At 40.2% G+C, this 13,049-nt stretch overlaps 1 protein-coding gene and 3 non-coding genes across 4 annotated transcripts in view; 1 reads left to right on the forward strand and 3 right to left on the reverse strand.

The window, feature by feature from the left end:
* Positions 1-13,049, forward strand: part of spega (striated muscle enriched protein kinase a) — a 101,521-nt gene that overhangs the window by 67,367 nt on the left and 21,105 nt on the right. The window contains exons 20-26 of the mRNA XM_055166751.1: positions 445-617; positions 743-855; positions 2,522-2,694; positions 3,286-3,378; positions 10,152-10,355; positions 12,369-12,426; positions 12,511-12,588. Coding sequence (XP_055022726.1) covers positions 445-617; positions 743-855; positions 2,522-2,694; positions 3,286-3,378; positions 10,152-10,355; positions 12,369-12,426; positions 12,511-12,588 — 892 coding nt within the window. The remainder of the gene's footprint in view (positions 1-444; positions 618-742; positions 856-2,521; positions 2,695-3,285; positions 3,379-10,151; positions 10,356-12,368; positions 12,427-12,510; positions 12,589-13,049) is intronic.
* On the reverse strand, positions 1,688-1,761 carry trnat-agu (transfer RNA threonine (anticodon AGU)). Its single transcript has one exon. It is a non-coding gene; the product is annotated as a tRNA-Thr (tRNA).
* trnat-agu (transfer RNA threonine (anticodon AGU)) lies at positions 7,930-8,003 on the reverse strand. Its single transcript has one exon. It is a non-coding gene; the product is annotated as a tRNA-Thr (tRNA).
* On the reverse strand, positions 9,347-9,419 carry trnat-agu (transfer RNA threonine (anticodon AGU)). Its single transcript has one exon. It is a non-coding gene; the product is annotated as a tRNA-Thr (tRNA).

A 13,049-nucleotide genomic window follows, 5' to 3' on the forward strand; every position in this document is an offset into this window, starting at 1 on the left:
TAACAATAAGCTCTTTGTACAACAGCACCCGGCTAGCTCACTGTTAGTCTCACTATTTCCTGTCCAATTCCAATTTTCAATTTTTTTGGCTAGTTGCGCCAAAAATACTGAAAGCTGAATGAAAAATACTAAAAATAAGTAAATACTTAAAGATTAGACTGTGGACAGTGAGTTGTGGGGGAATGGTTTAGAGAGGTTGTTAATACACTTCTGTTTATAAAGAGTTTTTTTTTTTCTCAATGCAAATTTGAGGCACAAGAAATATTAAAATAATGCCACAAACTGAAACACATTGCAGCTTTAACACCTTTATATTATAATATTTAGACTGAAGTGGATTTAAGGAAAACGGGTTAAAAATGTTTTGTGTCTCCTTTAAATTCATCCACAGTGTTCATTAAACCTGTGTTGAATATGATCTGATGTGTGTGTGGTTTGGTCCAGACGAGGTACAGCTTTGGTCCACCGCCCGGGCGTGTGCGAGCTCTCCATGCCCGACGACGACCAGCACATGCTCCGCCTCCTCCGCATCCGCTCCGCAGACGTGGGCCAGCTTATCGTCATGGCAACCAACCAGCACGGCAGCGACATGGCCACTCTCCAGCTCGCTTTAGCAGGTCAGAGCGCCGCATTTAGGATTCACACAGGCGCATGTTTACTGCCAGGAGAGCTCCACTTCTCCTGCAAATGTCACTGCTGTCAGGTCAAACAGTTTAAAGTAAAGTTTGCCTTCTTTTTTTAGTCCCGCCAAAGTTTGAAAGCATCATGGAGGACGTGGACGTGAGCGTTGGGGAAACTTCTCGTCTGGCTGTGGTGGTGGAGGGGAAACCAGACCCGGACATTCTGTGGTTTAAGGTGGGACCAATAAAAGAACTATATTACTGTTTGTCCAGGCTTATTTTAAAGCACACTGTGTAGCTTTTCTGGTGCACGGTCCAATACCTGGTCATGAAGATGTTTTCCTGGAATGTTTTCCAGTATGGCATCAAACTTATCAAGAACATATGTCTTTCAAGGTGTTTTTCACCTGTAATTGAATAACTGCTGATAGATGAGTGTAATGCCATACTGTGGAACCTTCAAGGCAAAGCAGTGACATTTTTAACCACCAAAATGGTTAAATAGGGTACCTTTTGCAGTGATTGTATTGATTTTTACCACCCATTCATCTTCTTCCACTTCCTTTTCCACACATACTTCCTTCAGCTCTTCAGAGGAGATCCCACGGTGTTCCCCAGTCAGCTGAGACCCACCTCAGCTGCTCCTCTTAATGTGGAGGAGCAGCGGCTCTACTCTGAGCTCTTCCCATTTTGTTCTTTCGGTCATTACCCAAAAAGCTGTTACAGAGAAAGAGGCAGCATTTTTCCAATAGAAGTCAATTGGAACCAGAGCTCAAAGAAGTTCATTTGTCCGTTTACCGTCTGTGGTGTGACAGGTGATTGGTGGTCTGAGGGGTCGATGGTGCAGATTGGCAGCCTCACATCGGTCTGTCTGCCCCAGGGCATGTATGGCTATACTAGCAGCTTACCACCAACAACATGTATTACCACCACCATTGCTTTGAGAGGCTTGTCTTCCCTGTTAAGCATAAAGTAAATTATTTTTTGGTAATTACACATACTGGGGAAGGCTGTCTCCCCTCTCAGCGCCTTAAGAATAGTCTCCTGCACCCCGTGGAAACTAAAATAGGCACTGCTGGGAGTCGAACCCAGGATCTCCTGTTTACTAGACAGGCGCTTTAACCAACTAAGCCACAGCACCACATGTTATTATATTCCAGTGACCAGTTTATCAAGTTATATTTTTGATCCGGCTATTGTTCTGTCATAAACATGAGTCATACAAGGACATACCTCTTACTGTGTTTGTATAGTGTGCTGTTGTTACAGTGAAGAGCCAATCAAATCCTGTCCCAGTGTAGATCGACCTCACATATATTTCTGAGCGGCAGGTAGCATTCAGCTGTTAGTAAGTAGTAGTGTAGTAAGGCCCATCTATCCATTTTCTTCCTCTTTATCCAGGTTGTGGGGCAGGAGTCTGAGCAGGGACTCACAGAATTCCCTCACCCAGACATTTCCTCTAGCTCCTCTGGTGGGACCCCGAGAGACGAGGCACATACTAGGTTTTAACCAACAAATTGTTAAATTTATCACCTTTTAGAATTATTTTTGAAAACTGCAGTGATTGTACTGATATATTATCATCCATCCATCTTCTTCCACTTCCTTTTCCACACATACTTCCTTCAGCTCTTTCAAGGGTTAGTCCTAACACTTTAGTCCCCAATCCTCCTCAGCTTCTCCTCTCCTAACATATAACCGAGCTCCTCATCCTATGCCTTATATCCGTGATCTTGTTCTTTCGGTCATTAAACAAAACTCATGACTAGAGGTGAATGATTCTAGGTCCAAATGCAGGCAATAATGCTGATCTATTATGCCTACTGCACTATAGAATGTGAACCTGTATGTTTAGATGTAAGTTTTAAAATACCATCTGTAATTGTCTTGTCATGTTCCAGGATGATGATCTTCTGTCTGAGAGCAGTCACTTCACCTTTGTGTACGATGACCCTGAGTACTCCCTGGTGGTCCTGAACGCTCAGCCCGATCACTCCGGAGTCTACACCTGCACCGCCAAGAACCTGGGGGGATCCAACTCCTGCAAGGCCCAGCTCACTGTGCACACTGGTCAGTAACACGCCTCTGCACAAATGCTAGTCACTGTCTTGCCTTTCTACTGACACATTGTATAAACGCTCTACTCTGGGTCACATTAACCCAAAGATTTTTTTTTTTCCTTCCCGCTTTCTTGGGGTGGGTCAATCAGACAAAAAAATTTATTTTCTTGCATGGCGAGAATTAATTTGAAAATACATTTTTGGGTCTGATTGACCCGCCCCCAAGAGAGCGGGAAGGAAAACATAATTTTCGTTGGGTCAAGGTGACCCCGAGGAGATCATGAGGGATAAGCAGCTTTTAAGGTCAAAATAATTCTGCCATGTACTGTCTGTATAAAGCATTTCATTGTATGATAATCAGGTAGTGTGCTGCTTTAATTTCTATTTTGCACAAATAATTTACAAACTATGTCCCCCAAAGTCTTCCATCTGCTCCAAACCACAGTTTTTTACTTTGCCCCAGCCTATCATTGACCATTAGAAGTGACAAAATCTCGGTTAAAACCCGACTAATTGTACAGATGTAACTGACACACACACACACACACAGACACACACACACTAACCATGCTTAACGTGCCTATTCTGTGTGCTGTAGAGCGGAGAGATGAGCCAGAGACTGTGGAGGACGAGGGCTCCATCCTCCGCAAGATGAGACGCCTGACGGACTACTACGTGGTGCACAAGGAGATCGGGAGGTGTGTGCTCAGACTATGCTTTTTAAATCGTATTGTAACATTGTTTATTGAGGGATGGTTTGATATTGGTATTATCTGACGGTTTCCTAGATATCGGTATATTTGTCACCAGTGTTTTTTCTGCACTGCTCATTTTCTGTTTATGCCTAAGTTTGTCTCATTCTCAGTATATGGACAGGCCATGCTTCATGTGAAATCTCAAAACCTCCAGAATTCCCTCATTGAGCTGCAGAGGCTGCACTAGCACTGACTCATGACTGACTGCAAGTGCTGGGGTTTAGGTGGTGACCATTCACATCAGAGAGAGCCAAGGTCTAGTTTAACAAATTTAAAATCAAAATTTTGCACCCAGCTCCTTTAAGATTTAATTTCTCTAGTTGGATAACTTAGATAATAGAAAAAAAAGGAATCAGCAAGACAAAGTAATACAATCAATAAAGTAATAGATTACAACTTCTTCATTAGTGGACTAGCAACTGAAATGAAGCTCTTTTTAACAATTTGTTTTAGATTTTGGGACCAAATACCTCTGGCCAGAAAGAAACTCAGAATTTTCACTGCACGTCTTTTGCATTACTTTATGACATCCGCCGTAACTGTTTTAAGTACAGGGAGTCCAGGCTGATCCATGTAACCATCATTGGTAGAGTGGTCAGATCCGCTGACCTACCAGTGCAATGCCAGCTTCCACAGATAAATACTGCTGTTGTTTTCTTGGGAAAAACACTTAACTCCTAGTGCTTGCATGCCCTGGTGTATGAGTGTGTGTGTGTGTGTGTGTGTGTGTGAATGACTGAGTGGTTCCTTGATGTAAAGTAATTATTTGAGGAAAAAAAAACAACAACTTGAAAACCTGTCATAAACTTTCCTTTGGCACCTGAAATGCTCAAATCGTAGCTTAGTTCAGACAGATGAGTGAGCAGCAGTTATGACAGCCCCACATCAGCTGTACCAGACAGGCCAGAGGAGACAGCACTTAGACTGAATGGTGGAGCAATCACAGGCTGCCGCAGGACAAATAAGAGACAGGCCATCACAACAAAAAACAAAGGAGAGAGGGTTCTGGAACCAGTTTGTGACACTGGTAAATACAGACTCTGAGACTGATGAAGGAAATGTTCTACTTAGTCATGTCATGAGTGACCTTATCAGAGCTGAGAGAAGACACTGGCTCCATTTTCAACTTAAAAGGCCCATATACACTGCATCTATGTTATACTGTTTCCTCATCTCAAACAAACCTGGAGTTGTGTTTTGTTTCATTCAGACATATTTAACTCAGACATCCTGCATATATAGGGAAAACATTCCACCTTATGATGTCATGGAGTAATACAGGAAGTGCTCCGCTGTGTTTTAAAACTCCATACACCTTCACTTGAATCATTTGGATAATTTCAGCCCTGGAATTGCAAATCTGTATTCAACAAAAGGTAAAATGTAGCTACTAACTTCAAAACTACCACTTCATGACGTCACAAGGTGGAACAGAGTATGTTGAGCTTTGGAGACGTAGACAAACTGATGGTTACTCAGACATGTGGGAATGAATGTCTTTTATGGGGTAACAACATTATAACATGTCTTAAAGATAACAAGATTCAGTTCTGCGTAATATAGGACCTTTAAAGCAGATATATTATACTTTATATAATATGAAACTATAACAAATCAGATCATGATTTTACATTCTATACAGTAATATCTATTCTAGAACATCTTACTCTAGTCTAGAACAGTTTCATAATACATGAACCAAACTACAACTGTGAGTTAACTAATGATGTGAGAACACTGTTATTACATAAAAGTAGATTTTACGTACATAATATGTCCAGTTTAAAGGTGCATTGTGTAGCTTTTTGGTTGGGGGTCCATAACCTATTTGTTTCTATGGAGATGTCATTGCTCTGCCTGAAATGTTCCACAGTGTGACATTAAACAGCTCTACCTTACATTTATTCAATTACAGGTGGTTTTATAGCTCAAAAATACAAAGAATCAAAAAAGGCATTCTGACTGTGAGCGGGGTCGCCTCTCCACAGATCTGTAACTTGGTGTGGTTTGGTCTCCATGAAGATAGCTGGTTAGTTTAATGCCATACTGTGGAACATTCCAAATCAAGCAACAACATCTTAAAGGAGAAAAGTGTTTGACAGACCTTCCACTCAAAAAGTTACACAATGCACCTTTAAGAATGAATCAAAAATGGAATAGCAAATGTGTTGAAACCTGTAAACAAGCACGATTTAATTCAAGGTTAACACTAAGCCAGACAAAGCATAGATAGCATCGAAACTTCACGTTGTTTAACAGTGTGATGGAATGTCATGTTATCGTATTCATTCTCCCGTGACCAGACGGAGTGATATGGGTGTGTCTTACTTTTCCAACTGGTAGCGGCTCAGTAGAGCGTTTGCTCTCCATTCTGAAGATTAAAGGTTCAATCCCTACTAAGACTAGCGTACACTGTCACTGTGTCTGTATTGTAACCAAATGAAGTCGATTGAGTCTTGCAGTTATAGCGGCTAATGTGCAATCTGGGACCATATACAGTGGCTAATCTGCAATCAGGGACCATATTCAAAGTCGAAATCTGAGCAATGTAGTACTCTTCTTTTCCCGCCTGCACCTCTTTTTGGGAGTTGGCAGGCACCTACTAATGCTGTCAGTCATCTGTTGCTAATGCTACTGGCAGAAACCCTGGGGAAAGAAGGCACCTAATTGGGATATTAGTAAAGTTTCTATCTTGATTCAGGGACAGAATATCAAAACATCATCTCCAAGATCATGTAGAGTGGGTTAAAACAAACATATTAAGGTCAGAATGAGGAGTGCAACAGCAGCAGTTACAGAGAAGGAAGCGACCATTTTTCAACAGAAGTCAATTAGAACCAGAGTGTAAAGGAGTACATTTGTCCATTTTCAGTCTTGATTGGTGGTCTGAGGGGTCAGAATGGCAGCCTCACTTCCATCAGTCTGTCCCAGGGCATGTATAGTAGGAGCTCACCATCATACATGGGCTTTGAAAGGCTTGTCTTGCCTGTTAATCACCATTTAAGGTCTTTATTTTTTAGAATTACACATACTGGGGAAACAATCTTTGATATATATATATATATATATATATATATATATATATATATATATATATATATATATATATATGAGATGAGAGAGAGAGAGAGAGAGAGAGAGAGAGAGAGAGAGAGATAGATATATAGACACATATATATATATTATTATTTTTTTTTTTTTCAATGACCAAATGACCAGTTTATCACATTGTATTGTGACCTGTACTGTGATTGTGAGTCATACAAATACACATACCTCTTATGTATGTATATTGTTGTATTATTACAGTCAAGAGCCAATCAAATCGTGTCTCAGTGGAAGTCTGCCTCACAAATATTCCTTAGCAGCAGGTAGCATTAAGCTGTCATCCATTTTCGTCATTTTTATGCGGAATGCGGGAGCAACAGTCTGAGCAGGGACTCCCAGACTTCCCCCATTCCAGACCTTCTTTCAGCTTCCCTGGTGGGACCCCAAGGCGTTCCCACGCCAGTCGAGAGACATAGTCCCATCAGTGTGTCTTGGGTCTTCCCTTGAGCCTCCACCTGGTGGAACACCTCCCCAGGGAGGGGTCCAGGAGGCATTCAGAACAGATGCCCTCCCTTCAGCTGTTCCTCTCCAAGTGGGGGAGCAGCGGCTCTACTCCAAGGAGCTTCTGGGCTGTTCGTTTGCCATGGGTGACCCTACCAGAGGCATGAAGCCCCTGACAACATAGGCTCTCAGGTGCTCACACCCATCCATCGCGTTAAGGTGGCAGTGCAGGGAGGAGTGCTACAAAGGACTGGAACCAAATAATATTAATGACTTAAGAATAAAACCGTAAATGTTGATGTTATGTAACCAGATGTAATCAGGTTAAAAGGAAGATATCTGGACTGTAAAACAAAGAGGAGAGGGAGATTTTTTTGTGTTTTTGATGAGGATACAGCATTATAAAATGGTAAAAACATTAAGACTGTCAGTAAAGTAGAATAAGTATTTTAAGGTTACTTCAAATCAGCTCCATCCATTTTTCATTCATTCTTGGTTTACATGCGTTTCAAAAATGTTATCTTTTTGTTGCAATGAGATACTGCCTTATTCATTTGTGTTATTTTTATTGCACTTTGTTCACACATGTTCTAATCATTCAAACAAGACATCCAAAGAAAGAGCATGTCTTACAGATGCAGAACATACAGAATACACCACAATGCCTTTTAACTTCTGTTACATCATGTTCTTATTATTGTCCATTGTGCTTGTTTTGATTCATTTTTTCGAGCTGCAATATGTAACTGGAATGTTCCTCTCCATGGCCTTGAACATTTCTATCTTGCATTTATACAAGTCCATGTATTTTTTATTGATAACAGAAATACTTCCACGCATACCACGCGCAGCTCTGACCTGTACGTATCCTGGCCATGTCATTTGCTTGTCTCTATGGAGATGGATATGTTCATTGTCTTATTGTGCATCTAATTAATACAAAATAGGCGCTGCTGGGAGTCGAACCCAGGATCTCCTGTTTACTAGACAGGCGCTTTAACCAACTAAGCCACAGCACCATATGTCAATATTTTTTAATGACGAGTTTATCAGGTTGCGTTGTGATCCATGCTGTTGTGACGTCACAAACATGAGTCACACAAACAAATCTACCTCTTAAGTTTGTATATTGTTATGTTATTACTGTGAAGAGCCAATCAAGTCCTTTGTAGTGTGGGTTGGCCTCGCAGGTGTTTCTTAGAATAAGGATAAGATGGTAAAAGGGTTAAGATTGTCAGGTACACAGAATAAGTATTTTACAGTTATTTCAAATCTGTTCAATTCATTTCTCATGCATTCAGTTATTTCAACGATAAATCGTGGATGGAAATAGGTTCAGTCTTGCTACAATGAGCGATGTGGGCTTTGTAGCAAAAGAAAAATTCTATAAAATTCACTAGCAATCTGACCAGAACTGAAGAAGTCGCTTGGATGAGCAGAGAAATGTCTTCACTCTAAACCTTTGTCCAGTTGACAGAACAGAATTTTTCATGTGGATCATACCTGAACAACTGAGGGATTACACAGATAATGTGGATTTTGAATATTTTTGGTTTTGTTGGATAAGGCCTTATTTTTATGTATTATTTTATGGCACTTTTTTCACATATATACTGATTAATGAATGCAAGACTTCCAAAGAGAGAGCATGTTTCTACTGATACAGATACAGAAGAACAGTGCCTTTTCGTTTCCATTAGATCGTGTTCTTATTATTGTCCAATGTCCTTGTTTTGATTCATTTTAAAACTGCACATTGTAACTTTTCTGGATGGTTGCCCCTTGCTCATTTTCATGGAGATACCTTTGCTTTGTCTGGAATGGCCTTGAACTTTTTCATCTTACATTTATTCAATTCAGTGTGTTTTTATGGTAATATTAACGGTCACATTTTTATATAGTGCCTTTCCACCTTCAAGACTCTCAAAGCTCTTTACAACAAGGAACCACTCACCCACTCACACACACACACATTCATACACTAGTGTACGCAGACACTGGGGGCGAGGTAGGTTAAGTGTCTTGCCCAAGGACACAACGACAGCATTCATCTGTGGGAGCTGGAATCACACCAGCCAGCCTGTGGGTCAGTGGATTTGACCACTCAACCTGTGATGTTTATGTTGAGAGCGGGATCACATGCTGTGATTGAATAGCTCACCTCTCCACAGATCTGATGTGTAACTTGTCCTGGCCATGTCACTTGCTTGTCTTCATGGGGACTGATGAGTTCATTGTTATATTGCGTAACATTGCAAACAGGATAATAACATTTCAATAAAGACAAGCAGGTGGCAGACCATCTAGAAGAAAAGTTACGTAGTGGATCATTTGTCTTTTTTTTCAAATAACTGCAATAAGCAGGCGCTGCTGGGAGTTGAACCCAGGATCTCCTGTTTACTAGACAGGCGCTTTAACCACTAAGCCACAGCACCACATATAAAATAATATCATAGACCAGTTTATCAAGTTGTATCGCTGCTGCATTGTGTTGAACGTTGTCCTTGGACCAGTCATACAGCACTTAAGAATGTGATGTCATGTGAGCACAACCCATTTCATACCAGGTTACAACACCGGATCCAAATTAAAACTCAATTATTCATTTTGTTAACCCTGGCGCTGGTTCTACATGTATGTCTGTGGCGAAATGTTCAGCAGTTACCATGGTGACACAATGCACACATAAGAAACACAGCCTTTAGTTTTAAGATAGTCTGAAAGATTTAATTTAAACAACATTTGATTTAAACAACATTTTCAAACATCTAGAGTCGCTGCTCTGTCTGCAGCTCTGTCACTCAAGTTTAGACTTTAATCTGAGCAGTGTTGTAACGCAATCTGACCAGAAAGAACTGACTTAGCACAACAGGTAAACTGATTTTTGTTAAGTAAGTCTCTCAAATAACATTACAGTCACAGTCATTTTGTATTTTTGACTTGTGTGCATTGAGTCACCAGACTAACTGCTGAACATTCCTCCACAGACATACACGCAGAACCCCCCCAGTTTGACATCACCTCAGAGTATCAATTCTTATGTAGTACGCGTTCGATGACACTTCAGCAAACCACTAACGCGATCCCTCAAAATTGAAATTCCTCCCCGGCTCCGCTCTCTCCTCGCTTGACGTGGTCGTGCTTTCTCTGCCCTACTTGTCATGCAGGGGCGCCTTCTCGTACGTGAAGAGGGTGACTCACAAGAAGGCCAAATCCGAGTACGCCGCCAAGTTTGTGTGCGCGCGGGGAGCCAGGAGGAAGCAGGCCGCTCTCAAGGAGATGGAGCTGCTGAGCGAGCTGGACCATCCCAACATCCTCTACTTCCACGACGCGTTTGAGAAGAAGCACATCGTGGTGTTGATTACAGACCTGTATCCTTCAAAACATTAACATGGTGAATGATGTATGTACTTGTGTCTATATTGTAAAGTGTGGGTCGAAATGGCATACAACAAGAATACATTATTATATTTGGGTATTTAACACTACGTGCATTATCACTTTCTTTCTCCAAAATTCAACTCAACTGTGCACAAATATCTGTTCTATAAATACATTTAGTTTTAGAATAAAGTTCTTTGTATTTTAACTTTAAACACGCAAATGCCCTGCCGTGTGGCTGTAACACTTTTCTTCAGAATCGCAAAACTATATAAATATCAAGCAGAGTGACTTTTTAATGCATTTACACCAAGACATAAGACTATTTTCTTGACAACATGGGTACACATACATTTCTATCACACACTAAAACTATTATTATGACTAGTAGATATGCTCATCGACTAAAAGTACTGATACTTCCATCAAATAGTGATAAATGAATAAAAGGAATTGGACAAGACTAAATCCAAATTGTAATTAAATCCAAGAGCTCCAAACCAGACCAAATACAAATTCAAAGTGCATGTAACTATGGATCGATTAAACCATTATAGATTCAATGTAGAAAAGGTGAAAGTTCCCTGGTTTGGTTTCACTCCTCTTAGGGGCAGGATCAATCCAACTCTGGAGTAGTACAAATCCCCGTGACTCAAACCAGAACCATCAGACTGAAAATGGCTTCTTGATGGGAGTTGAAATTTCTTTCAAAAACAGTGTCCAGATGATAAACTCTGAAGCTTTGTACCATTTCTACCTTGGACCCCTCCTGAATGAATAAGAGATTACACTGGGCCTCATTCATGAATCTTTTCTTTAAAAATTTTAATAACTTCCACTTGCTGGGAGAACTCACGAGAATTCACGAAGTGTTCTTAAGCAGCTGAATTCTTTCTTAAGTGAAAGTAGCGCCGAATTCACCAACACCCGGCTCCGAACACCTCTGCGCTCATTTACATTTCATTTACAGAGAAAATTAATATCTATTTGGTTAGAAACACCTTCTGAACTTCCAAATATGTCCAATATGGGTATGAATTTCTGACAGGTGAAAGTACGAGGGAGAGAGTAGACGAGGAAGTCAGATGGAGCTCATCTACAGACTACAGCTGTTTTACAGCTTCAGCTGCGATTTCAAATGTCTTAACTCACATGAACACACTCAGTGAGGGAATATTTAAATCATAAACTTGTAGAAGTAAGTGATGCTTTCATGGCCCATATGGGGAGCACTGGGGCTGGGACAGCAGGCTCACTGCAGCCTGTATAAAGTCTGTTAGACCAAATAAACTACTATAAAACGCCTCATAAATGTTATTGGATCATTTAGTAATATGTTCATAGGAAATAATTTAAGAAATATATAACTTTCAATCATGGAGGAATTAGATGTTTTTGTTGCATTATCAGAGTAGTAATATTTTAAAACAGTAGAATTTTTGTTCTCACAAGTGCTCCTCAATGTTCGTAGGATATGTTCTTCCAGAAGAACATTTTCCTTAAGCCTTAAGCACAAATTTGATTGTAAGAATGTTTCATGAATGAGGCCCATTGTCTATTATTGATTTTGTCAACTAAATCAGCATAACATTTTATCTTCTAAAACTGGACTAAAACTAAAAAGTATTTGACTAAATCTTGATTAAAATTACAAAAACAATTTAACTTGAAGCCTGAATTTTGAAACAATGAATTACAAAGCATTGCCTAATCTTGAAAGTCCCACATTACACCGGATTGCACTTGAATTAGCCTATTGCACACGCCCCAGCCCGCAGTACCATACACTCTTCTCTGCATACACTCATCCATCCTCCTTGCTCTCTATCTCTCTCCACCCCGCAGGCTGCCTCTCTCCCTCTCTCCCTTTTTCGCTCATCACCTTTTCCATGGAATTACCCCGGGAAGCATTCCACTCATCCATAATTTATCTCCCATGCACCAAATGTTCAAAACTCTGCTCCACAATTTCCTCTTTCTTTTTCCTTAACAATGCTGTGAAGATACCATGAGGAAATGTTGGACAGAATGGCCAAGAGAACCACAGTCATGGAAGTAGAGGTTAGTAGGATACCAAATAGTATGAAGTAACATGTATCATGTATGTATCATGAGTTGAAGGTTTTTTTTGTTTGTTTTTTGCAGATTCGAAAGAGCGTGCAGCAGATTCTAGAAGGGCTAAGATATCTTCATGAGAAAAGCATAGCACATCTCGACATAAAGGTACTGAACTTGACTCAAATTCATTGAAATAAATTAAAGGACACATATTACATTATGATTTGTATTGTTATTGCTCTTTAAAGGGCCCATATTACACTATTTTATGATCTATGTTATAATGTTGTTTCCTCATCACAAACGGACCTGGAGTTGTGTTTTGTTTCATTCACATGTTTAACGCACAAACCCTGCATTTTTAGGCTGAGTTCTTCTCACAAACATAAAACACTCTGTTCCACCTTGTGATGTCATGTGATAACACAGGAAGTGCTCCACTGTTTTTAAACTCCAAACACCTTCACTAGAATCATTTGATTGGAATTTCCAATCTCTACTGAACTAAGGTAAAAGGAGCTGTTAACTTGAAAACTACAACTTCTTGACCTCACAAGGTGGAACAGAGCATTTTGATCTTGGGAGATGTAGACAGACTAATAATAAAGACTTACTCAGACATGTGT

The sequence above is a fragment of the Boleophthalmus pectinirostris genome, unplaced genomic scaffold (assembly GCF_026225935.1).
Source record: "Boleophthalmus pectinirostris isolate CB_2022bp ecotype Guang Dong unplaced genomic scaffold, ASM2622593v1 HiC_scaffold_11, whole genome shotgun sequence".
NCBI lineage: Eukaryota > Metazoa > Chordata > Actinopteri > Gobiiformes > Gobiidae > Boleophthalmus > Boleophthalmus pectinirostris.